This window comes from Mycotypha africana (genome assembly GCF_025528875.1).
Source record: "Mycotypha africana strain NRRL 2978 chromosome Unknown BDF20scaffold_8, whole genome shotgun sequence".
NCBI classification, from domain to species: Eukaryota; Fungi; Mucoromycota; class Mucoromycetes; order Mucorales; family Mycotyphaceae; genus Mycotypha; species Mycotypha africana.
Window position 1 is genome coordinate 712,784 of NW_026515732.1, and position 25,289 is coordinate 738,072.

At 39.2% G+C, this 25,289-nt stretch overlaps 13 protein-coding genes across 13 annotated transcripts; 2 read left to right on the top strand and 11 right to left on the bottom strand.

Annotated features, from left to right (window-relative positions):
- Positions 1–407: 407 nt before the first annotated feature.
- On the bottom strand, positions 408–714 carry BDF20DRAFT_882317 (uncharacterized protein; the record flags this gene model as incomplete). Its single annotated transcript, XM_053081716.1, has 1 exon — positions 408–714. A coding segment is annotated over exon 1 (226 nt), but the record flags the coding sequence as incomplete, so codon positions are not given.
- Positions 715–964: 250 nt separating this feature from the next.
- Positions 965–1,552, bottom strand: BDF20DRAFT_882321 (uncharacterized protein; the record flags this gene model as incomplete). Its single annotated transcript, XM_053081717.1, has 1 exon — positions 965–1,552. A coding segment is annotated over exon 1 (349 nt), but the record flags the coding sequence as incomplete, so codon positions are not given.
- Positions 1,553–2,089: 537 nt separating this feature from the next.
- On the bottom strand, positions 2,090–2,299 carry BDF20DRAFT_882329 (uncharacterized protein; the record flags this gene model as incomplete). Its single annotated transcript, XM_053081718.1, has 1 exon — positions 2,090–2,299. A coding segment is annotated over one exon (156 nt), but the record flags the coding sequence as incomplete, so codon positions are not given.
- A 32-nt stretch (positions 2,300–2,331) lies between these two features.
- On the bottom strand, positions 2,332–7,171 carry BDF20DRAFT_882336 (DNA topoisomerase). The gene is made up of 6 exons (XM_053081719.1): positions 6,940–7,171; positions 6,296–6,829; positions 3,629–6,181; positions 3,305–3,541; positions 2,472–3,223; positions 2,332–2,391 (listed from the first exon to the last, which is right to left on the bottom strand). The coding sequence occupies exons 1-5, from the start codon at positions 7,027–7,029 to the stop codon at positions 2,702–2,704; spliced, it is 3,936 nt and encodes a 1,311-aa protein (XP_052934092.1). The 5' UTR covers positions 7,030–7,171; the 3' UTR covers positions 2,332–2,391; positions 2,472–2,701.
- Positions 7,172–7,423: 252 nt separating this feature from the next.
- Positions 7,424–8,004, bottom strand: BDF20DRAFT_882341 (uncharacterized protein). Its single transcript, XM_053081720.1, has 2 exons — positions 7,565–8,004; positions 7,424–7,474 (listed from the first exon to the last, which is right to left on the bottom strand). Exon 1 carries the CDS (start codon positions 7,933–7,935, stop codon positions 7,720–7,722), a length of 216 nt encoding a protein of 71 aa, XP_052934093.1. The 5' UTR covers positions 7,936–8,004; the 3' UTR covers positions 7,424–7,474; positions 7,565–7,719.
- Positions 8,005–10,577: 2,573 nt separating this feature from the next.
- On the top strand, positions 10,578–10,961 carry BDF20DRAFT_914875 (uncharacterized protein; the record flags this gene model as incomplete). Its single annotated transcript, XM_053084240.1, has 2 exons — positions 10,578–10,658; positions 10,734–10,961. 2 exons carry the CDS (start codon positions 10,578–10,580, stop codon positions 10,959–10,961), a joined length of 309 nt encoding a protein of 102 aa, XP_052934094.1.
- Positions 10,962–10,999: 38 nt separating this feature from the next.
- On the bottom strand, positions 11,000–14,930 carry BDF20DRAFT_651428 (uncharacterized protein). The gene is made up of 5 exons (XM_053075949.1): positions 14,581–14,930; positions 12,827–14,486; positions 12,434–12,753; positions 11,818–12,372; positions 11,000–11,747 (listed from the first exon to the last, which is right to left on the bottom strand). The coding sequence occupies exons 1-5, from the start codon at positions 14,609–14,611 to the stop codon at positions 11,317–11,319; spliced, it is 2,997 nt and encodes a 998-aa protein (XP_052934095.1). The 5' UTR covers positions 14,612–14,930; the 3' UTR covers positions 11,000–11,316.
- A 319-nt stretch (positions 14,931–15,249) lies between these two features.
- Positions 15,250–16,666, bottom strand: BDF20DRAFT_824072 (uncharacterized protein; the record flags this gene model as incomplete). Its single annotated transcript, XM_053077857.1, has 4 exons — positions 15,250–15,543; positions 15,624–15,643; positions 15,722–16,015; positions 16,087–16,666. 4 exons carry the CDS (start codon positions 16,664–16,666, stop codon positions 15,250–15,252), a joined length of 1,188 nt encoding a protein of 395 aa, XP_052934096.1.
- A 699-nt stretch (positions 16,667–17,365) lies between these two features.
- BDF20DRAFT_823873 (PSP1 C-terminal conserved region-domain-containing protein) lies at positions 17,366–18,040 on the bottom strand (the record flags this gene model as incomplete). Its single annotated transcript, XM_053077838.1, has 1 exon — positions 17,366–18,040. One exon carries the CDS (start codon positions 18,038–18,040, stop codon positions 17,366–17,368), a length of 675 nt encoding a protein of 224 aa, XP_052934097.1.
- On the bottom strand, positions 17,710–19,021 carry BDF20DRAFT_651412 (uncharacterized protein). Its single transcript, XM_053075948.1, has 2 exons — positions 18,254–19,021; positions 17,710–18,159 (listed from the first exon to the last, which is right to left on the bottom strand). The coding sequence occupies exons 1-2, from the start codon at positions 18,937–18,939 to the stop codon at positions 18,120–18,122; spliced, it is 726 nt and encodes a 241-aa protein (XP_052934098.1). The 5' UTR covers positions 18,940–19,021; the 3' UTR covers positions 17,710–18,119.
- Positions 19,022–19,421: 400 nt separating this feature from the next.
- BDF20DRAFT_882382 (60S ribosomal protein L3) lies at positions 19,422–21,323 on the bottom strand. Its single transcript, XM_053081721.1, has 5 exons — positions 21,283–21,323; positions 21,190–21,197; positions 20,941–20,951; positions 20,696–20,869; positions 19,422–20,610 (listed from the first exon to the last, which is right to left on the bottom strand). The coding sequence occupies exons 1-5, from the start codon at positions 21,283–21,285 to the stop codon at positions 19,643–19,645; spliced, it is 1,164 nt and encodes a 387-aa protein (XP_052934099.1). The 5' UTR covers positions 21,286–21,323; the 3' UTR covers positions 19,422–19,642.
- A 320-nt stretch (positions 21,324–21,643) lies between these two features.
- BDF20DRAFT_837383 (G subunit of V-type ATPase) lies at positions 21,644–22,267 on the top strand (the record flags this gene model as incomplete). Its single annotated transcript, XM_053079045.1, has 4 exons — positions 21,644–21,646; positions 21,747–21,828; positions 21,896–21,996; positions 22,100–22,267. 4 exons carry the CDS (start codon positions 21,644–21,646, stop codon positions 22,265–22,267), a joined length of 354 nt encoding a protein of 117 aa, XP_052934100.1.
- A 467-nt stretch (positions 22,268–22,734) lies between these two features.
- Positions 22,735–24,687, bottom strand: BDF20DRAFT_914881 (uncharacterized protein; the record flags this gene model as incomplete). Its single annotated transcript, XM_053084241.1, has 1 exon — positions 22,735–24,687. The coding sequence occupies one exon, from the start codon at positions 24,685–24,687 to the stop codon at positions 22,735–22,737; it is 1,953 nt and encodes a 650-aa protein (XP_052934101.1).
- Between the last annotated feature and the right edge of the window lie 602 nt (positions 24,688–25,289).

The window sequence follows — 25,289 nt, forward strand, 5'->3', positions numbered from 1 at the left end:
CTATGAGAGCTCTGCAGAAAAAAGTACTGATATCCAATGAAAAGAATCCTTTATATCGAGTTAAGTTTAATGGGAATTGCATGTATTGCTTGAATACAGTATTTTAACTAATATTTTAGATGAAATACATTTTTTTTTGGACGATTAATATTTTCATTTTAGATGAGTTGCAATTGTGTTGTAGACGAAAATATAAACCGTTCAAACAATGAATCAAATCCCAAAAACTTGTCAGTATTGCGAAACAAAAAAAAAAACAAGAAAAAAATACCGTACTATTCCTTACCTGTAATGATCTAAATCCTCAAAATGAAGGAAAACCGTGTTTATTACGGCGATACTTTTTTCTTCTTCGCTGGCTTAAAAACATCGGGTCTTCCAGCTCCGGACCAAACTGCTTGAGATATAGTCATCATGTTAATAGCAGCGTTAATGTCTCTCTGCCATAGCTTTAGACATTGCTTGCAGTGAAGAACGCCGGTACCCTTGAATCCAGGAGTATCAACAATTTGCATATCATCATAGAAACAGAGGCTGCATGTTTCAGAGGTTTTAAATTCATCGATTGTGACAACAATCAATTGACCTTCAGCTTCACGTTTCTTCAGAGTTGCAAAAAGTTTACCGACAACACCACATCTTTGTCCTTTCAACTTCACTGCATCTTTGCCAAACATTCCAGCACCAAACACAATCAGTGGCACCCTTCTAGGGGATTCCAAGTACTTATCAGCCTTCCACTTCTTGGCACTTCTAAAAAGTATTAATGAATGGATAAGCTAAACGATGAACATGTAATTCCATTGAAACTCACTTTGTTGGCTGCTGTTGGTTGGCATTCTTTCCTTTCTTCTTCTTCTTCCGCTGTCTTTTCCTCTTCCTTGCCTTGCTTCTCTTCTTGTGATTGTACTTGGCCGTTCCATGAGTCAACATGTTGGCCATAGTTTCTGGTGCTCTTTGCCTTCCTTGGTACAATGAAAACCGGTCCTTTGCAGTTTCGGGTCCATAAAAATCCAAGAGAGCGTCCGGGTTATTGAGTGTATAGGCAGTGTATAGCTCATATATTTCCAAACGAGAGGTTTTTGGCGAGGGTATCTGACTTTCTATGAGATCTATGCCTGTGACAGCCTTCTTTCTGTTTAACTTGGCACTGTATTGGGTCGACCCTGTCATATGATAGTATTCAGATGTAGTGCATCTTCGCACTTGTCTGTTATATTCAAGGCCAATAGCAGCAGTAAAAACAGACTTTCTTCCGGGATCCAGGGTAATAGGTAAATAAGTATTGTCAACTTCATCCAGAGAGAAATCATCAAGAGTGAGGTCAAATTTTTGGAACAAGGCACCATGGCCAGATTGTTGTCTTTTATAAAAAAGAAAGTCAACTGAAAACCCATCCGTTCTGACAATATTACCAAAGAGCTCTTTGTTATCACCATTCGGTGTTAGTTCAGAGATACTACAAGTGCCCAAGAAGTTAAAGCTCATACATTATACTCGACTGTATACCGTATTAACTGTATGCTTACCTTTTGTACCGGAGTTTCTTGAAATCAAAGACATTGAAAACCAGCTCTAATTGGCTTTGGTAATTGCGGGGTAAAGAACGTTTCACAAAAGAAGACAGAGCGTTCACGCTCAAGGTAATGAACCTCCATTGAACGGAAACCTTTGGCAGTAAGGATAGCAATTTTGGAAGAGGACATCGTCGTACGTCAAATGGTTTATGATCATCGTGTTCCCTCTCAAATTCTGCGTTCAAAGATAACAAAAAGAGTACGAAAGACCCAGGATCAGCGGATAATGTCTTCATGTTCACTTTCTTCCCCAGCTTCTTCTTCCAAGGTTCACAAAAGGTTTGGATCTTTGTTTTATATCTTTGGTAAGGTAGTCATCAGTTGGCCATTTAGGTTTTCCTTGGCATATATCTTGAAAGCAGAAATCACTTGTGACCTTTTTGACAAGCTTCCAAGGCATACACTACGCAAGATGAGAGCTTTTTTTTTTCAAAAGGCAAGTTACCATGAACAGCACTTGATTTTTTCTTTTCAAAAATTTGCTTTTTCTTTTCATAAATTATTGTTTTGAACATGGGTCATAGTATGTATCTTAAAAACGTGAAATAAAAGTGAAAGAGACAACATTTGACTCTAAGAAAGCAATATATTTTATAGTGCTTATCTTTGAAAGTCACCCATGAACGCATACAAAAACATTGACAACAGTTAATATAACCATCCCATTCCGCTATGGTATCTGTTATACTATGGCCCTCAGCCCTCTATCTATGGTTTGATGTCAATCAATTCAAAGTTGACCTCTCTTGGAACTCTTGTACAAAAAAGGTACCAACGAATATCTGGTTGGGGTCTCGGAACACATCGTCATTTACTAAAAAAGTTGTCAAGCTTTTTGTAGTTTGTCCTATTGCAAGGTAACATCAATAAAACCATTATTGGCGACTTTCTTACTGATAGAGACTAATTTCTAGGGTTCGATTCTATGTCATCCTTAATGCTGCTTGAATATCACTGAATAATGAGTATCCAAATCCAAAATATTATGGACTTTTCTAAAAATATTTTTTAATAAATCTAAAATTAAAATGTATATTGTCCATTAAAAATTGTAAATCGTCTAAAATATAAGGTAAAATACTGTATTATAGCCAAGTTTGGTGGGGGGCTGGGGGTAAACTTTCTTACGCTTTTGGGGCCGTCTTGGGTGCTTTAGGCTTTAGGGTTCTCTTTCGCTTTTTAGTTTGCGAAGTAGCCATTGGTTTAGCCTGCTTGGCGTTTTCCTCATCTTCTTCTAATAAGCTTTCCCATTCTTTCTTTAGCTTCTCAAGATCGCGTCGCCAGAACGTTGTAGGAGGAGTACCACGCGTTTCCTCGAGCATTTCGTATTTCAAATCTCTTTTCTTTGTTAAATCAATCACTTTTTGCGCAGTAAATTCACGGACCTTGATATCGAACAAATAACTGTATCCCGAGGAGTCTTCCGATTCGTCATCAGCTGGTTTCTGTTCTGCGCCTTCCTCTACTACGAGTGCGCTCTTCTTTCTAGGGAAAATTTCCTTTAATCCAAACTTTTTCATGTCGGCCACCACATCCTCGTGCTTGCGGTTGAAGTAAGTAAGTTCTCTATTAATGACAAGCTCGATGAACTTTGCCTTGTTCTCAAGTCTTTCATACTCATCTGTCAGTACATAGATTAAATGTTCCTAAATACATGACATAAAAGGAAATGAGTTATCAACTACATTGGTCTCTTGACCCGCCCAACAAACGCCTTCTTACTGTACCTTTCTCTTTCTGTAATATTCTAAACGTAGTTCGTAGAATTCCTTCAGAATCTCTTCCGGCGATTCATACTTTCTGATCTTGCCATCTTTATCAAAGCAAACAATGTTATTTGTGGAAATGCTATCTGTTATTTTCAATGCTTTGGTTAATCCTATTTTCTCTGCTTTGCGCAAGTTTTCTTCATCAATATCAATACGGAATTCGACGGCCACATCTGTCGAGTTATTAAAATAGTCCTAATGCAGTGAAGAGTGCGAGTGAGATAGCTTTTTCATTATTTCGTGGTTGCTGTTATAAAGGTATCTGAAGGAGGGGATACCTACTATAATTTGAACTTCAACTTTTCTGTCCTTTCCATCACGCATGATATCGAGATTCTTCTTGAACGTATCCGTCCAAAAACGCACGGGCAGTTCTGTCACCTTGATATGGCCAGTGGCTTCATCCACTTCTGCTTTACCGTTCGTGATGAATTTACCGGGACCAGCCGGTATCATTTCTCCCTTGAACCCTCTATACCACGGCACCATGGGTACAATTTCCTCGTCATTCATCAATCTGAACAAATTATCAATGATATCCATAGGATTATAGTTGGGAATGTTGGTACTCCAACCGGTACCAATACCATCCGCACCATTGACGAGCACCATAGGAATAATAGGAATATACCACTTGGGCTCAATAGACATGCTTTCTTCAATCAAGTAATCTAGCAAGTCATCGTCGTCAGGATGATAAATGAAACGAGCTATTTTATGCAAACGCGTGAACAAATAACGGGGACTGGCAGCGCTTTTGCCACCGCAATGACGTGTACCAAACTGACCGGCGGGTACGAGCAGGTTGATATTGTTACTTCCTGCAAAGTTCTGCGCCATGTTGATGACCGTGGCTGCCACACTGGCTTCACCATGATGATATTGAGTAACACTCGCTACATAATTGGCAAACTGGGCCACCTTGATTTCAGAATTGGTGTTTCTCTTGATGCCACTATACAAGACTTTTCTTTGGCCGGGCTTGAAGCCATCGACTACGCTTGGGATAGAACGAATATTGTCGGCCATACTGAACAGCATTAATTCACGGTTGACGAAATCTGTAATTTTGATTTTGCTGACGTTATGGTCGATGTAAATGCCCGGCTCATATGTCTGTAGCCAAGTCTTACGATCCGTCGCACGCTTTTTATTGAAGGCCATGTCCACCAACTCACGTTCTTCTCTTGAAGCCACATCGAATTCCTTCTTATGTATATCGAGGGCACTAAAGTAGGTTCGAGCATCGGTGGCGTCTGATGTACCCAGACCCTTGTAGTACTTGGGTTGCCATTCCTTATTTCTATTGTTTTCCTCTGCCCAGGCTTCATATTCTGGAATGGTGAAAAAGCTAATTTCACGTTTCGTACGCTTATGTTTACATCGGATAATGGGTGTGATAAACTCTAGCAAGAATCCAGGAATATCCAGAAGTGAAGGGAACATGACATCGATAAAGTTGATCAAAAGACCTTTGATATGCGAACCATCATGATCCTGATCAGTCATGAGCATGAGTTTACCATAACGTAGCTCATCCACACTTGTATACTCTTTGCCATGCTTCAAACCCAAGATGGCCTTGATACTCGTGATTTCTTCATTGTTCATGATTTGCTGGTTGGTAGCATCACGTACGTTCAACACTTTGCCACGCAGAGGAAAGACACCAAATTTATCCCGACCCACGACAGAAAGACCGCTCAGGACCAAACTTTTGGCTGAGTCACCTTCGGTCAAAATCAACGTACAATCTTTGTTGTGGGGCTTCACACCCGCCAAGTGAGCATCTTCCAATTTAGGAATGTTGAGGCGACGGGACATTTTGCCACTATCGGCCTTTGACATTTGTTCATCTTCTTTAAACTTGACCCATCGTATGATATTGTCAATGATACCCGACTGCAAAATAGCCTTGATAAACTTTTCGCTCGGCTCGTACTTTGAACCGAACGCGCTAGCACGCAACGTCATGTTTTCTTTGGTTTGAGAGTCGAAGGAGGGGTTTTCAATCAGACAGTTGACAAACAGGTTCATATGATTCTTGACCTGGAAAGGTTTGACATTTTTGTTGTTTGTTTTCTTTTGTACTTCTGGAAGAATAGCTTTGATAATCTGATCCACCACATGGTTGACGTGCATACCGCCCTTGGCAGTGCATATACTGTTGACAAAACTGATTTGGTTAAACTGACCATCTGAAACACCAAAATGCACCTCCCAACGATCAGAAGCACTAGCTGTATCACTGATGATGGGTTTTTTGTTTTCGGCGTTCCGGAAGTCCAAGGCCTTGGTGTAGAGTTCACAGTATTTACCAAAGGTCTTGATTGTGATTTTGGTGCCATTCAGATAAACACTTACGTCCTTGACACACCCTGCCAAATCATAAACACGTTTTTTAATCAAAGCTTCAAAATCAGCGTCCATTTCTGTCAAGTGAAACTTGGCAAGATCTGGTTTAAAAGAGATACGTGTGTACTCCTCGCCTCGGCTGTTCGCTGTAATATGCGGTTTGCCGATAACTGACATATTGTCTTTAAACACCTGCTTGTATTTCTTTTGGCGCTCCTTGTCGGCTGTTTCGACTGTAAATTCCGTACTGAAAATGTTACATAGCTTTGCACCGTAACCGTTACGTCCACCTGTCACCTTTTTCTCATTGTCATCATAATTGGAGGAAGTGAGCAAATGGCCAAAAATAAGTTCTGGGACATACACTTGTTCTTCCTTGTGCATTGTAATTGGAATACCGCGACCGTTATTCTGGATAGAAATAAAGTTTTCTTCTCTGTTGATCTGGACTTTGATCCACGTCATGGATGGATCACGGATCTAAAGTCATCGCACGACATTAAAAAGGTGAAACAGAAAGTAAAGGTGTTTAGAAATGATCATCGTCGGTAGACAGAGCTTACAGTGCTGCTCCTGTACGGTATCTCTACTCACCTTGTTATCTGCTGCGTTGACAAGGATTTCATCCACAATTTTGTACAGTCCAGGAACATAACGGATTTTCTTCTTTTTGATCATATCCGCCTCTGTATCATAGACAAACATTTCCTGCTCCTCTGTTTCAATCGATCCAATATATGTATCGGGTCTCAGTAAAATATGTTCGAGCTGTGTCTTTTTCTGATAGATCTCTTCAATCGTTTTATTTTCATCATAGCCCATTTTCTTTGTGGTTTTACTAGCAGGCTTGCTTGCAGGTTCCATTTCTATATCACCGTCAGCATCCACGGACGTTGCTGTCTTTTTTGAGGTCACGGGTGATGACGACTGTGATGATGCAGAAACTTGAGAGGAAGAAGGCGCTAATGAAGCAGCCGATGCTTTTGAGAAGAAACTGTCAATATGGGTTGCTTTCGTATTTTGAGCAGACACAGCTTTCTTTGCTGGAGTTTTCTTGACAGATGATTTTGCAGTAGAAGTGCTGGCTGGTTCTTTCGTTTTTGCTGGTGCTGGGCTTTTGCGTGCTTTCTATAAAAGCAGTGATAGCAAAACAAATGCACAAGGCCGTTGAGTGAATTTTTTTCCATATATCTCTAGACAACAAAAGTTAATGATGTTTATTTATTTTTCTCCGTTACCTTTGGAGTAGGTGTATAATCTTCGAAATCGCTACCAGAATCTTCCTGGTAATCGTCGTACTCAAAGTCGCTTTCTGGATCTACAGTCATCTTTTTGCCCTGACTATTCGACAGTTTGAAGATTGATTAAATTGGGTTGGAGAGATGGGGGAGGAGGGACAATGAAAAAATAAAGTGTGGTTTGTAGACGACAAAAATCAAATTAAAAAATTGAAACCAATCGAAGCGGACAAGCGCCAAATTGAGAATCACGAAAAATAAACGCGTTTCACATGCGACAACATAAAAGGTTCGAGACAGTAAACTGTGTCTGAATTAGCTCCCTTGATTTTGGTTAGTACAGTGAAAAAAAAAAAAGACAGAAAACTACTTCAAAAAAGACGTGATATAGGAGAGAGATAAGCATTCAATGAGCATTCTTCTTTTACATAATAAGTTTGCAATAAAACACCCATCACTACAATGGAAAAAATCATCTTTTGCTCTCTACTTCATGCTAAATAAGCAGCACGTATATACTATGTCATTCAGTTTACTATTCGCAATGTTTGAACCAAATTGTGTGTGAATAAAGATAATAAAAGATTCTCTATGATGCATACATATGCTTGCAATATCAATTTACAGTTATTGTAGCTATGTAGCACCAGACATTCATTCTGTAGGTCGTTTTCTCTAAGGTTCAGATGAACGGCTCCCTTGCTACTGTTGCGCTACTATGTCACTTGTTTTTGCATTCTGACAAATTTGTATTTGCATGGTACAAATTATCAATCATCTTCAGCATTTCCTTCTTGCGATAGTGTAAGCATAGGATCCATAAAGAGCTGTCATTTCTGTTATATCAACAAACACAGGTCCTCTGAATGATTGACTGGCGATCCAAGTGGCAGCGTACTCTTTTCTCCAAAGATGTTCCAACATCTGTTGAGCCATTGGATCAAAGGATACCCAAGTTGAGCCAGATGCATAAACCCAATCGACGCTGTTGCTCATGTGTCTAGTAGAATGAGAATAAAAAGAAGAGTATACTATTGTATTTGAGACCGTTAACTGAAGTGAAAATTGGAGAAAGGGGGGGGGTTATGCAAAAGTAAGCCTACCTTTATATATGAATGGGTTATTGGCAAGGCAATTCAAGCTGTGTCTCTTTGGAAAAGGGAACCATTCAGCCTAAACTACTATGTCGATACTATAAAAGTAAATGGAGCAAAAGGTTAATACAAACTACGCCTTACAGTGGAGAAAATGTCCTCGTTGATATGGTAACTGAGATAAGGCAAGCCATGACAAAAGATGAGCACCTTTTTCTGTGTCCGATGCTTACACTTTTTAGGACCCAATGAGCATTCGGAGAACGTTTACCATGGTAACCAGCATGTTGGAAGATTTCCAAGTGATAGGCATAGATAAGATTCTACGCGAGAGAATATTTTGTCTTTTCTAGGTGGGGGGTTTCTCATAAGGTTTGCAGAATCAAAGACATAACATGGATAAATTTGCATGCGTAGTACAAGATGCGTACATTTGTCATCCATATGGATATGGGTTTTACGCACATGTACTATTTAAAGTACTGCTGGGATAAGAAGGTTTTAGCTAAGGCGAGGCTGACAGCCAAAAATGCATGGAAAAGGATTGGTTTCTCGATGTTGACTCAACGCGAGTTCAACTGCTTAACCCTATTGAAAGTGCGGTTTGATTGGTAGATATCAAAAGCTTCAAATTCTCATCCTACTTTTCTAGAGTAACTTAACCATTAAAAACATATTTCGTGAAGCAAAGTGCTAGTCCTGCAAGCTATCAAGACGATAATTATCTTACGTAAGCGAATGAATTCATACGGTTTGAAATTTGACTGGATTACTACAGAAAAAGCTTACGCTTAGTGACTCAATGACTGCAACATTAAGCCAAGTTTCACAGACATAGAAGCGTCATCACTTTCCACCACTTCATTAAGATGTCGAAAAATTATAGCAGATTATATGAAAGCTTATACTACAAGTATAGTATCTTACGAGAGAATTATGTTTCCCACCATGAATGAATTACGGCTCTATGTACATGCATTTCATAGCATAAGAGCATGACACTATGGCGTCAGAGGCAATGAATATTATACAATGCCAAAAAGTCTAGCAAATTCTATTCCCTCCAGAGGCGGTCCCTTATTACTTTAACAGAGTATTTTCTATAAACTGCAACTGATTTACTGTAACACAAGTCATATGAGGGAGGATGAGAAGCATTTTTTCAACAGTTATTCTCAATTGCAGGGGAAATAATTAGCCTAAAAAATTGGAGCATATTATGGGTAATGCATTATATAATTGTTGTGATTGTTGAAGCATATTAGAGTAAGTGCAGATCACAATTCTCATGTCATTTTGGACTATACCATATTTGCGTGAAAATATGCTCATGTGCAAAACAATCAGCTATGTTTTGTCTCAAACTTGCTACGAAGATGATGCAGAAGCAAAAGAAGAAGAAGTAGACGGCAAAAACGAAAAAGTGTATGAAACAAACGCAAATATTAAATTGTTAGAGCCTGGTGTGGCATTGTCATCACTCGTAAGTCAATGACGAACCGACTGTAGAGGGTCAGTCACCGAATTCACTGATGGTCGTTTGATTCAAACTTCAAACCTGTATTCTGAGTGCAAATGCTGTTACTATCATTTTACGTTGATATATGATAAAGTAGTACCCATCATATATCATTGTTGATAACAAAAAAAAAAAAAAAAAAAAAAAAAAAAAATTTAGAAAGAAGCACTATCTGTGAGAATGAACTAATGAGTTACACGAAATAAAGAGCAAAAAATGACAGATAAACAACAATAAAGGAGAAGATAAGACACAAAAGAAACTTATCAATATGAGCAAGGAGGAGCAAGAATAATAGTAGCGCTATTACAGATAATGACTAATACTCAGGGGTACGTCATCTCAACATGTAGAATGGCCTTTCTTTCATCTTAGTTCTATGTAGACTATGTAGCTAACAGGTACACTGTGTATACGAGAAAGTCTATTGAGTGTGCTTAGTGATTTTAAAGCCCTTCCAGGGGCGGACGTTTGTGTCTATGGGATGAATGCTACATTACTCAATCTTACACTTGTATTCAGCCAGTTTTTTATTGCCGCATTATTATTGCAGTAAACAAAGTGTTACATTCAAGTAAATTAAAACTTGATTCTAAACTTTAAGCTTCACAGAAAATGCTGGTAACTGAAAATATCTCAATACAAAGAGAAAAAACTAATTATGGTAAAAAAGACCCCTTGAATCAGGGAGGTGTGTGTATGTGTGTGTGTGTGTGTGTGTGTGTGTGTGTGCCTTGATACGCTCTACATCGTACGAGCGTACACACATACACGACAGCCATTTATTTATTGTTAGGAACAGAAAGGTTAAAAAAATTGGGGTGCATTTTACCATGTAGAAAGTAAATAAATACTATCCACTTGCTGCTTCTACATAATGTAAGTTGCACCGTTAAAATAAAATTTCTCAATGCCTATAAAAACCCTAATTTAACTCGGCTTTCCTTCTTTTTTTTTCTTCCTTCCTTCCTTCCTTCCTTCTTCTTCATCTTTGCCTACAAATCGCTACTCTTTAAATGCATAACATGTTCCGCACTACAACACCTATTATCCTCCAAACACCTGCTACCTGTGAACTTTGTGGACAATGGATGCCTGCGCATAGTGTATGTATATGCTTATTTGTACTAAACAATAGGAGAGTACTATTGGCTAATTAACTTGGCTTGCACGAACAATAGAGCAGTTGCCCTCGAAGTGGAAAACACCCCTCTCAGTGGACATTGGATAACGATGCAACATCAGTAGCAACATTTGACACTTTCATGTTACATGAAATTGAAAATGATACGCATGAATTTATTTACAATAACAACTTTGAAAACCAGTCTCAGTTATGGTCACAGGAAACAGACGACGTGATCCCATCTCCATCGTTATCCACCATCTCAGTATCTCTTCCTTTTTAACAAGAGCGATGGGTGCAGTGACAGCTTGATCATATATCTATCGTAACAGTATATTCCCCGGTTCATCAGTTAAACCACGCAAAGCTCGATTGTAAGCCTTTGTCATACCATTTGAAAAACGCATTTCTATTTGATCTTTACTTCATATATATACATACACACACACACACACACACACACACACATACCATACAACATCAAGCACAAGAATGCTTTTTCTTTCCATAAAGGATTATTGATGTCTCTTTATTATACATATTTTATCAACATATTTTCAAACTACATTTCTGGTTCATTTTCATATATTCTTACAAGGACGAATAAATGCCATTATCTTTTATTTCTTTTTTTTTTCCTACTTATACCTGACATTCAATGAAGCACTTTGTGGATGTTTAAATATTTCACCTCGCATGATATCGTCTAAATCACTTAATGCGACTCTGGCCTGATATCGGCAAAGTTCATCGGCGTCTGTTTCTTCAATATATCGCAAAGTTCTATAAGTCCTTCTCAGGCTTTCTGTAGGGTATTCGTATAATGTTTGTGCTGCTAAACCTCGGAATAAAGACAAAATCAATACAGTCGCTGCTCGTCTTACTTCAGGTACCTTTTCAATTTCGAGAATGTTCAGAACCCAATCAATCAATCCGTTCATATGCGCCGATAGAGCCACAGGGCATGTTTGACAAGCCATCCCTAGGATCGATAGCGCAGATACTCGTAAATGACTATCTTCATCTCTTCTTCCCAAAACTGTTTCAAGAGGTTCAAGCAGCGTGTGGGCTATTTTACATGAAATGAATTAATAAAGGAAAGTCACAGGAAGTTGTCACTTTTCCGCTGTAATTTTTACCGTATTTTCCTAAAGCATCACCACAGCGTTGTATCGTTTGTAGTAAAGCTTCACCAATTCGCAATCTATTATCTAACTTTTGCTGCTTGTTCGTATATACTTCACCCAGCTTTTTAATAATTTCATTTCCATAGGCATCTGTCATAGCAGATAGTCCTTTCACAGCATTCAAGTAAATGTAACTATCTTCATCCTGTACTAAACGCGTAAAAATGTCCAAAAGGTGGTCCAGCCCTTCTCCACTGGATACTAATGGATCTTTGGCAAGCGCCATTTCTTTCAAGAGCCCCATGCCATGGGCACGAATCGGTAACAACTCATCTTGAAGTGATTTCATTGCCAACTTGTATTTCTCCTTACTGGCCTCTAAGGAGCTGCTGTTGCTCGTTGTCGCTTTAGAAATACTTTCTGACGAAAGGAAAGAAGTCAATGCCAATAAAAGTTCATTGACCGCTTCGGACACGAGCTCAAAAGGATGCTGTTTTTCGATGACCTTCAACGGTTCCATGGAGGACTTTAATAATTGAACTGCCTTTTCATTCAAATTGTCATTTCCTAAATGATATAAAGGTTACTCAAAGAGTCACAAAGTGCCCGTTTCTTTGCCAAGTATTACCATGCATAACAGCTCTTAATAAGTTGATAGCCAAAATCAAAGACTCTTCATCGTCTTCCGTGGACAACTGTTCATCGTGGTCTTCATTCATCGCTTCAAACTCTTCCTGACTTACAATATTACTCAGCATATCGGGAAAACCCGACACTTTCTTTTGCTTTTTCTGTTCTTCGGTCGCCGTCTTGTGATGGATATCAAGCTTGTCGGCATGATCTTGTATCACATTATTAGCAAATGAAATAATTTGTGTAGGTTTGTTTAAAATGGCAGGTCCCAACGTGTCTAGCATTCCCATGATGAGATGCAATATCATCAAGATGCTAAATGCGGGGGTAAAATAGACAATCATTTGAGCAACACTAATCTCCAGCTTTGTATCTGTCATTGACTTACATTCGTGGGTCACTGGACTGTCTTGTCTTCAGTGAAGAATATTCATTCAATAGAAATACGAAAAAGTCTCCACACAAATCCTCATTTTCACTCTTTTGTAGAAACTCAACCAAGATCGAAGCATCTATAGGCAGTTCATTACCTGCCAACAGCTTAGGCTTTCTCCTGACACGCACCACCACGCCACCGCCTATCGTAGGGCCCGGTGCGAAATAAGCGAGGCGCGTGCCACTGACATCCGCGGAATCGAGCAAAATCCTTTTTAGTTCATGAATCGCATCCGATGTGGTAGTAATACGAAAATAGGTCGATAGCAGGTCCAACACAACTTCTTTTAAGCTGGATTTGGACTGACAAGTGAATTGATACAGGTGGTACAAGACATGAATCGAAGAAGAAAGGAGGGTCTGGGTAATGACACCAGGCTCACCTCCCATGAGAATACGATGCAGAATATGGAGCATGTTCACTAATTCAGCTTCAGTTATCTTGATTTCATCATCACCATCATTATCATCGGTAGGTTCTGATGGTAGAGGCTGTTGTTCCCAGATGGATAACAATGGCCCTACAATTTTATCGATAATGTACTTCTTTGCTAGTTCCGGGTATTTAGCAACCATCCGACCCACAATGAAAATCACAGCTTGACACATCGGCGACGCGATGGGTTCATTTTGTAAAATGTGCAATAGTTGAGGCGTGATGACGGCATAGTAGCTTTCAATAGATGGCATTTGTTGAGGGACGGATAGAATGAGTTTGGATATGCTTTCTAATTGAGACAGCTGCAGCTGCTCCACATCTCCTATGATGAAGTTCAATATGACAGAAACACCATTGGGTTTCAGTAAAATTCGAGACAAGAAACGACCACTTATGGTACGTAACCAATTGGGTACAGGCTCTGTAACGGAAGACGCTCTTTGACTCTCGCTGTTGCTGCTGCTGCTATCACTGCGGAGGAGACCCATTAATGATTCCATGCTTCTTACTAGATCGGATTTTTCGAATAGCCACATAAACATACGAGCGCATTTATCTCTTTCTTCTTTCGATAAGTAACTTGTTGTCGCTGTTGCCGCTGTTGATCGTGTTATCGTTGCATTGACTGACTTGATGGCCATCATATTCCCTGGTGTCATGGGTACATTATGGGTAGGTTGACTATTAGTAGTAGTAGTAGTAGTAGTAGTAGTTGTTGCTGTTGTTATTGTTGTAGGAGGGGTATCTGTCGACGAAGAGGAGGTATTAGACTTGTTAAATGCTGAGTTAGGTGCATAGGCTAATTGTAATAAGGCAGCATAAAGATCAGGTAAATGCCTATTGAGTAGTATAGAGGCTACTGTGGTATATTGTTTGCTATCAGGTACTTTATCGCTAGAAGCAATCATATCCACTAATGGTGTCACTAGCCTCAATAATGTTTGTTGTTTATTTGTATGGTGTATCGTCGAAGGAGTCCTTCTCTTGTCCTCATGACCGTCTTCTTCTGCTGTTAATAACTCGTGATTGATGTAGCCAGATTTTACTCTTTTTGATAATGGAACACCCACTCCAGGTAAGAAACAAGGATATAAACCCCATGATACAATTACTTGTAACAATGTGTGTACCAATCTCAAGTCTCTTACACCCAAAATATCTCTCGACTCGGTTTCTACTATGGTCGAAGAAAGGGTTGAGGAGGGAGAAAATTTTATGCCCTTTTTTATTATTTTCTGATTTGACAGAAACAGACCTTTTTCCTTTACTTGTCCAAATTCGCTTGTAGACGTATAGCATACTTCTAATAGTGCTTTTTGTATCTTGATTAAAACATCCAAACACTGTTTAACAAACGATCCTTTGGGGTCGTCCTTCACTCCCTCAATGATATCAAGTTTCTCTAATCGATTTAGTAATGTTTCCTCAATCGAGCCTTTTTATATTGATTAGAACGCTTGCTTCCAATGAGCGACTTTCTCCGTTGGACGATTCAAAATACCTTTCTCTTTCAATGTTATCTTTTCACCGACAAGAGCATATGCTTTTGTCAAAGACTCTTTTAGATTCAACTGATCTTGTTCATTTTTAGTCGACATTTTGCAAGCTCTTTTTCTTGCTTGCCTGGAAAAAATAAAAGAGGGAAAAAGAACGCGAGAGAGTTTTTCTCAGAGATGTCTCTAAATAGCTGAAAATGTAAAGGTAAAATAGACAGAATTTGCAATGCTTTGAGCTGTTTTACTCAAAGGCGACAACGTTGGAAGATGGAGCATTCTATATCTTTTTGTTCATAAAACACTTTGTACAACCAGCACAGACAAACAATCTATGCTTAATGACAAATGAAGAAATAACAGCTGCTATCATTTTCGCATCCTTTGATGACCTAAAGTTTTTCTAGTAAAAAATATAGACTGATTGCGTATTTATTGCTTTATTTAAAACGATAATGAAAAAACGATTCCAGCAAGCAAAGAGCAAAGGTAGAATTTGGAGAAATCCAAATAGGTGCTTGATGCGATATTAGTTTTGGTAGGGGCTACGGTTGCGGGAGTATTTATGTTGTTTTTTGGTGGACCAGGATTATCAAGTGTAGGATATACCCAGCTTTGCTCCCAATAAGGAGATGGATCATTAATACACTGATGGATAGGCATAACATTATGAGTTTTTTGAAGTTCAGGTAACCATTTTTCTGAAATTTGTATTGTAAGATTGTTGTTCTCGTGTTGCTATAGAATGTAAGAGTAGTAAGTAACAAGTATGAGAAGGAGTGGATGGGAGGGGGGACTGGGAAAAATGAATAACTTACCAAAGTAATATGTCCATGGTCTGTATCATTTCCTGATTTCCTATCTTTAATCCATTTTTCAAAGGACTGATCTATTTGGCCAGGCTGGATAGTGCCACTCGCCAAGTTCCAATCAAAGGTGTCTTGATCCCATAGGAAAGTCCTCATACCCATCTGCCAGGCAATGGCGCGCACACGATCATCGACATCACCATAAGGGGGTCGCCAGCATTTGGGAGTGACACCTGTCGTCTCTTTGATGGCTTTTTGGGTCCAATAGAGCTGGGCAACAATTTCTTCGTTCGTCAACGTCGTCATGAGCGGATGAGACCAAGTATGGGAGCAAATCGTGTGACCATCACTTATGGCACGTTGAGCAGCTTCAGGATAATGCACAACATTGGAGCCAACAACTACAAAAAGTATACATGGGTTAATACTTCAAAAAAGCAGATGTTTCACCCAGTAAATGCTAGTAACTTACAAAACAAGGTGGCTTTCTGCTTGCCTTTTTCAATCAAGAAATTGTAAAATCTCGGTTGATCGTATTCTTTGTCCTTTTCAGAGGTAGGCCACCAACTTTTGTACGGACCATCATCATAATTGAGCCCCCAGTCTCCTTTGTTCGGGCACATGTAAATGTCCTCGGGAATATAACTGACCTTTGGCTTTTTGCAGATAGTAGCCGTCCACCAACAATCAGGATCCGTCGTGACATTGTAGCCAGTCACATCGGGCGACCATTCTTTCTTTATTCTAACGGGAGCCTGAGGAACCTTGGAAAAGTCGAGCTGTTTGATAACAGCTTGAACCTCAGGGTGATCTGTAGGTGGCTGTTTGAGGGTCTCGGGGTATTTTGTAGTATCTAGCTTGATAGAGCCAGGTACAATAGGCCCAGCTTTGATGTCTTCGTCACGAGGTAAGCTCCTAGGTACACCGGGTGGAATAGAAACTTGCGAGAGCCAAGCCGGTGAGGTTTGTACGAATTCTGTATTCGACGTTTTGGTTGGACTTTGGGCGAATACTGTTACTACAAGACTTATGAGGATTGCATAAGCAAACATGATGAGATAATAAGCCATAGCGGGATAATTAGGTGGTGAAAATGATGGGGTCGAAGCGCAATAAGTATATGTAAATTTTCAAGATGTAAAGTAGAAAAATAAAAAACAAAAAAGAAAGGAAAAATGCAAAAGTAACATCAACTTGAAGGTTCATTTCTGAAGTATTTATGAACGTGTGGACAAACGCGAGGGGAAATTAGTTGAAACCATAGTCTCAGATTGGTACATACGATTCTATATAGAGTTGACTTTAGCGGATTACTTTAGCAGCAATAACTCTATATTAAAATCGCAGAAATTAATGTTATGATTCATCACAAAGTAAAACAAAGGGCTACTTCTTAAACACCTTCCTATAGAAAAGCTTCGAGGGAAAATGGCCGCGGAAAGTAAACATTTCGGAAAAAATAAGTCAACAAAGGATTGAATACTACTTAACGTTATAGAAAGCATACTTATTGTAAACCACACAGTTTTAAACTTATTTCGTCACAACATCTACTGAGCTTTTCGGGTTATTATGACTTTTGTCAAATATAACTCTAATCATGGAGAGGCGGGCAAAAATTATAAGCATAGATCCCATTTTAATGGGATAGAAAAACTAAGAGAAAGGCATAACCCATAATGGCTTTTATCATTTTTTTCTTAGTATCCATCAAAAATTGAAAGGTAAATCTTTTTCAGTCCTTGCTTTTATTATTTACGAAATTCGGTTGTTTTTAACTGATGATTTATTTGGTACATCCATATACGCGTTTTGTATATTTTGAAGAGCTGACGCACCAATTCCCTAAAATCGATACGCTGTTCAGGGGAGGTATAATAAAATGTTAATCTACGTCTATCCCATTGGTATTCAGCTTCAACAACTTCCATATCTAATTCCTTTTCTTTAATCAGCTCTTTACAAAATTCCAAAGCCTCGGCTTCGTCTTCTCTAAGCAAGGTATAACTGTTCATGTCTTCAGTGGTAGCAATGCGAAATATTCTTTTGACGGTGTGGCATCCGTGAAGCTGCTTGTTGTGTATGATCTTTGTTACTTCTCCCAAATCATATCCTCGGTCACCCTGTACAATGACTGAATCGTTGATTTTCACGTCTATGTTGGTATCTGCCGATAGGTAGTAGTAATTGAATCTTCTGTTACATCTAAACTGAACCTTGTAAACACTTTGATCTGGTTTTAATTGATCATTGGGTATGCCTTTTCCAAAATCTTGGACAGTAGGTATCGATGGCGTCTTTGTATTTCGACTGAAATATTCATCTATTTGTTGCTGTTGAATTTGCTGGGTATGTTCTTTATTGACGTACGAGGAATCAGTTGCGAAAGAATACGATGGAGGCGTGGGTGGACGATTAGGATGCATAGGATCCCAGCTTCTACTGTCAACACCCGGTGTCTGCAAGCGATAATAAGGGGGTACACCGTCAAAGCAAGGTAAAGTACTAAAGGGAGGGGTGACAGCAATCGAATGCCTGCGTTCTTCTATTGGATGTCTATCATGTAGAAATTTCAGTTTTCAATAAGAATTCGATACTATGCGTCCACATCAGTAGTACATATTTTGTTTAAACAGTACCTGTTGAGTGTGCTTTTTAAAGGGTGTGACGGTATAGAATCAACCGACCAACAAAGACGATCATTATTTCCATTCAACTTCAAATTATAAAGGTAATTTGCTGTTATTATATTATTGTTCTCATTGTTTTGGCGGTTATCAGTCATCGGTGCTGTACCTATTGCAGCAGCAGGTGTGCACGCTGCATGAACCGTTGTACCGGTTGAGAGCGGGGAAGGAAAAGCTGATTTATTGAAATCGTGAGTTAAAGTACAAGCCGAAGAGATAGTAGCTGTATTTGTAGAATCGTGGTTGCCAAAATAATCGTCTACTGCTGCCGTGGTTGCTGAGGAAATATTATTATATAACGATAGGTTTGAGATAGAAGGAAGTTGTAAGGCAGATACAGAACGGGTTCTTTGACTGCTGTTATCAGAAGAAGCATCATTACTAGTCTGCCAAGTCGGATTAGACCATAATGAATGCCAGCCCTTGTTGTTGGCGCAACTAAATGCACCTGAGAAGGAGAGAGTTCTTCCATTCGTACCATACGGTCTGGTTGTTTGCGCACGTTCTTTCTTGCCCAGTGGCGGTGATAGTGGTGTTTCAGTAGTAGACATTTTATCCAGCTGTGATAAAAACCATTCTTCTTCAGCATCATCATTATTGTTCGAAAGAAATGCTTTACTATAAAACATATTTGTCATGATGGTATGTAAAGCGCGTGCCTTGGCTTTTTTTCTTTTATGTCTTGTCTATCGAAAGCGTAGTTCCGCCCTTTTGCTGTTTCAATTCCTTGTTTTGGCTATTCGGTAAAATGTTGGTTTGTTGCGTACAGAATGTAGATATGAACGATAGTTTGAATGCAGCACTATAAAATGGAGATATATATGAAAGAGTTGCTTTGAAAGAAAGAGGTAAAGGAAGAGGAAAAGTAATAAAGAGAGAGAAGATAAGAATATATACAATAAAAAAGGGCCAAAAACAGAAGCAGACTTTTTTTTTCATGCAGAAACAAAAGAAATTGTTGTAAGGTTGTTGCCCGAATTGGCCTAGAAAAGTTTAAAAAAAAAAAAAAACTCTCACCACTGTATTTGTTGCAGATAACCATTTACTCCTGCTTCCACCTACTTTAATTGTTGAATAACGCCACATTGAAAAAAGTATCATGAAATCAACATTACAAGTGGTAAGCATTCACACGTAGCAAGTACAAATCTGGTATTTAAACACACCCCCCCACGTACATCCCACATATATCCACTTATAGACACTTCAAAGCAAGTGAAAAAATTATACAGCAAATCAATCTTTTTAAGGCACAAAAAAGCATTTTATATCTCTTTTATTTTAGAGGACAGATATCAATAAACATATCTACTAAATTTTCAAAGACACGAATGAACCAATTTAAAGATCCTTCTTGAGAGTACCCATGAATTGGTGCTTTTCGGCAGGAGTTTGGAAACGACCGTGACCGAACTTGGAAGAGGTATCGATGAACTTGAGGGAGACCTTTTCCAAAGCAGAACGCTTGGTGTGGACAGTCAAAGACTTACGAAGAGTGATAACACGCTTCTTGGCACCAGCGCAACAACCCTTGAGCATAACGAAGTCTTCGTTGATTTCACCATAGTGAGGGAAACCACCCATGGGAGTGATCTTCTTTTCGGTCAAATCGTATTCAGTAGAACCAGACTTGGCATCAGCACCATTGGCAATACGGTAGATCTTCTTGTTAATTTCAGTACGGCGGTGGTAACCACGTTGACCAGCACGGGCAACAGAGTACATGACACGGCTAGGATGCCAGGCACCAATACAAGCAACCTTACGGAGACCACGATGAGTCTTACGAGGCAACTTCTTGGTACCCCAACGGTGAGTGACACCTTCGAAACCGTGACCCTTGGTGGTGGCAATGACATCGATCATTTCATCTTGTTCAAAGACGGAGCCAACGGTAACTTCCTTTTCGAAGTGTTCACGAGCCCATTCAACCTTATCGGCGACAGAACCACCGTTCAATTGAATTTCCATGATGTGGGCCTTACGTTGGTGGATCTTGGCCTTGGAGATTTGAGTGTGAGCGATAACACGGACAACGGAACAGTACTTCTTGATACGTTCGAGTTCACGGTTGATGTCCTTAGCACCTTCAGCATACTTTTGAGCATACTTGGTGAAGGCCTTCTTCTTGGAACGGTACCAGTTCTTGTAGAAGCGACGCTTGGCTTCTTCGGAAAGGTGTTCGGCCCAGACGGTAGTCAAGGTACGGAGGCCACGAGGAGTTTCGACGTAACCAACGACACCAACAACAACCATAGCAGGGGCTTCGATGACGGTGACAGCTTCGACGATTTCCTTCTTGTTCATCTCTGTTGAAAAGATAAAATAAAATGTCAGATCATTATTTTTTTCCATCACCGAATTGGGAATCTAATTTAGATTAATAGTACTTACTGGAACCAGGACGTTCAAGATCACGAACAATGTGGGTCATACCGGCCTTGTAACCCATGAAGGCAGTTAAGTGGACGGGCTTGGAGGAATCATCCTTGGGGTAAGCCTTAACACGACCACGGTGTTGTCTGGTTCTCTTACGGGGACCGAAACCCAAGTGACCGTGACGGGGAGCTAGTGAACAGAAAAAGATTAGCTACGGCTCTATACAAAAATCAGTAACTATTAAAGATCGGTCAACTTACCCTCATACTTTCTATAAAGGGCCAAGTGAAGAATTGAGAAATCAAGGAAGCGTTAGTTGACAATTTCTAAAGAGAAAGCTGTAGATACAAAAAACGAGAGGGTAACAACTATGACTCTCTTCAGGCGTTGCAGCAAAGTGAACAATTTTCAAATTTGAAGAAAATGATCCAATGTCACATGAAGAAGAGCATTTTGCAGATCTCTCGTTTTGTACCTTTCGTAGAAAAATTAAATTCGCTCGTATATACCTGTGCGACTAATGGAGAAAAGGTTATGTTAGATGATGGATCGTTACTTTTGATAAAGGATGTATGCATATGTGTTTTGGATGGATGCTTTACCATGGCTGCTACTATAAAGAGACAATAAAAGAGGAAGAACTTCTCGATTGACAGATTCCATAGCTCTTTTTTACCAGATTCGCCATAAAAGCCAGCGGCATTCAAAGTGAGGAATTTCGACAACAGCCAGCTTCTACCACAGTGAAGGGCGGAGCGGCTCGTCGTTGTTCGTCGCTAATCCAAAATTCAGCTTGAATGAATTTGGCCCGGTGATGATTCTTCGTGAATGGTAACTTGTAACAGAAACTGAAACTCTTCACTTTTTTGATAATTCATTTTTGCCCCCTCTTGGACACTCTACGATACCTTTTTGCTTCTACACCTCATTTCAACGTGCGCAACAACTCTCAAATTAGTCAATATGGTATGTGTCAACGAAGCTTTTTTGAAATGCAACTAAGCGGTTGGCAATGGTTTACCATACATCTAAACCTTGAAACACTTTTTCATTTCACCATCTGTAGTCTGCCTCCAACTCTCAAGGTATCAATACACTCTTAGACGCTGAACGTGAAGCTGCTAAAATTGTTCAAAAGGCCAAGTCTTGTAAGTTACTCCTTTTCTTTAGTGTCTGTCGTCAAATTTGATACTGGCTAATATCAAATATATGCAGACCGTGTTCAACGTTTGAAGGACGCTCGCTCTGAAGCTGCCAAGGAAATCGAAGAGTTGAAGGCACGCAAGAATGCCGAATATCAAGACTTTGTCGCACAGGTAAAACTAGTTGACAACAACTTTTTTCTTCTTCCAGTAGAGATGAAACTGAAAAAAGTGAGTATTGACTCATTGCTATATTAAAAAAAAATTGAAATGATAGCATTCGGGTGAATCAGATCAAAGTCTTAGTAAAGTCGAGCAAGAAACAGAGGAAAAAATTGCAGAGATTCGTTCTATGGCCCAGCAAAATAAGCAAGAAGCTATTGATAAGTTGATGAAAGCTATTACTCAAGTTGAAACCAAGCCTCACCAAAACTTCCGTGTCTAAAATATTGAAATTTGACCAACATGGATAAATAGCCCCTCCCCCTTATATTCACGCTACGATATACGACAAAACATCAAAAATATCATTCATATATCCCTCTATTTGAGAGAACTCTTTCTTGAACCAAATTTCAATATTGGTTTAGGTTATGTAATAAACACCTAAACATAGTATTTAAGTATAGTGGATATGTATTATTGTTTATTGAAAGCATAGGGTTTTATAGAATTCTTCTGTAACAAGTCAGACATCATAAGATAGGTATATACTGTATATGAATATAACGTTTTGTGAATAGCAGGGATTTCCGTAAGATAGATCGTATGGGGTTGATATAAGTTGGCAATATAGATAGAAAATTTACATAAAAAGAGATTGGCTGTTGATATAGTTGCTTTGTAAAACGAAGGGGATTGGATGGCATATTAAGAATGGTGTTTCTTCAATCATTGTAGTAGTAGTAGAAATTAACGAGTGATAAAGGGGGTACGGCGTATATCATCAGGGCCTTTCAACAAAGTTAGCAAAATAGCTGCCACTAAAACACTCAAAAATCGACACCATTGTAATGTATGGCATGTAATGTCATACAGCGCTCCGCGAGAGTATTGAATCAAGGATTGGAACACACCTTTAGGTATTTTTGACATGATAGTGAACATTTGACCGCTGTGATTTTCGTTCTGTTGCTGGTCATAGTATGCTTTACGCAATTCGTGCATGGCAGGTTCTATTTCTGAAAATGGTTTACTTAACAGTTCCGGATGATTTAGCAATAGGTAAAAGTCCTCTTGGAAACCACCATCGTCGCCATTTTCGCTTATTCCAGCTATAAAGCTCATCGCTTCATCCAGAATGTTTCGATCTACAATAGGACCCATTTGCTCCTTATGATATTGGTTGCTGTAATTGCAACAGTTGTTGGTGGGATCGCAGCCAGGAGGATGGGACAGCCAGTTTTTGATTTCATAATGGTTATCGTTGTCATACTCTTTCTGTATTCCTTTACTCGTATGCTGTGGAAGAAGGACCGGATCATCAATGTTCTTTCTTGTCGTGATTTTTGGGGTGGGTGGTGATAATGGATGATAAAGAATATTATTGTTGTTGTCGCTTCGCTCATTGGTATCATAGTCCTCCTCTATCAGGTGATATTGCTTTTCTGCTACATCTGCTGACGAGAACGTGTTCGTAGTGCTAAAAGAGGATGATGAATATGACGACACACTGTCTTTATTGGTTGTTTTACTAGTAAAGATGGGCTCATGATCAGTATTTTTTTCAAGTACTTGTTGCTGTTGTTGCTGCTGTAGTTGATAATTTTGCTCTTTTCTCCTTTGCTGGCGTTGTTTCCACCTATTCTGCGATGCTAATGGCCGAGGTTGAGGGTTATCATGATTGCAGGAGGATACTGCGCCGTCATCGTTGTAGCTCTCGTGATATATACTGCCACAGAAGCTTCCGACACCAAAACTGTGTTTGCCGGCCAGATCATAGAAGGGCTGATCCTCATCAGCCACATCGCCGTCCTGCTGCTGCTGCTGCTGCTGCTGCTCAAAGAAAAGTGGTTTCCATTCTGTACTGTGCATACTTTTCATATGCGAGATATTATCATGCTTTTTTTGATTGTTATTGGTAGAAGTATTGTGTTGTAACATCTGTGATGTCGATTGCTTCCTACTGTTACTACTACAATCACTGCAATTGCTGCTGGCGATACTTGTTGCAGGACTCTCATAAAAAGCATCAGGAGCAGCAGTAGATCGATCGCCAAAAATACTAGATATAAGTGAGATGGAAGATAGTCTCGACATGGATAATGCAGTAAGTGTCGATATATTGGAATCTCGCTTTTGCATTTGTACCGGATTGTGCAAAGTAGGTGTGCTAGCATGTGTAGCACTGAATCTCTTTTTTTGTTTTCTGCCGTAAATCGGAAGCTGTTGTTGTTGTAATTGAACTAGACTCCATTGGTGAGCAGAAAGCCGCTTTTCAAGAAAGCCCAGCTGACGATTCATTTTATACACTGAGGTTGTTGAAGCTGTACTATTCGTGGTAGCTGTAGTGCCTGTACTTGAGCCATCTTCATCCATATCAAGATCAGGAATATCTTCCTCGCCATTACCGTCATTGAACAAACTGGAAAAAGTATCCAGTGTAATAGCAGTGTCAACGCGTATCGACTCAAGCTGTGCTTGCATTGAGATAATTTGAGACATCACTTCTTGCAAATTTTGTTCCAATAGATGTTTTCTTAATCGAATCGTGGCACGTTGAATCAGTTCTTTTCTTAACTCTTGCTCATTCATAACGATTGATTCGTTATCGCTATGTTGCTGTTGAATGCGGTCTGTTGATATATTGCTGGTAAGCATGGATCGACTCTCATTGAAGGAGCCTTCATCTTCTTCCATCGGCATTGTTGTGTTCAAGAATTATAGCTACAAAGGAATCGCTACTTATCAAATAGATTATATGTTACACTATGAATATATACAGGACAATATAAAAATGTTAGAACAAGATGTTTCTTTTCTAACCGAAAAAAGCTAAAGGAGAAGGGGCTGGGTCCAGGTAAACAAGACATTAAAAAAGAATTTGCTGAGCATTTACACATATAGTTGTATGTTAACAGCAGAAAGAAAGTAATATAGGTCACTTGGTGTCGTAGAACTGAAATGCTAAACAAGGCAAAAAACTGTTATATTCTGATCCAAGGATTAACAGTTTTGCCATTTTAAAGCCAAAAGTTTGTTTGTCTTAGATAGATTAAAAATTCTGATTCACTGATCTGATATGATATTTTACTCAGAAATTATCAAGTCGGCAATGTTGCGCTTTCGTAGAGTTGTTGATGTTCAGAGCAATTTCTTTTTGGGGCAGGACTCAATCCAGTCATTAACAAAAAAGAAGAATGCCCTTACAATGTCTTGTTTACCCCTTATTTTTCTGTCATTTACCCCAACCAAAAAAGAAAAATTGATAAAGAGATATGTGTATATAGGCAATTGAGAAATATTAT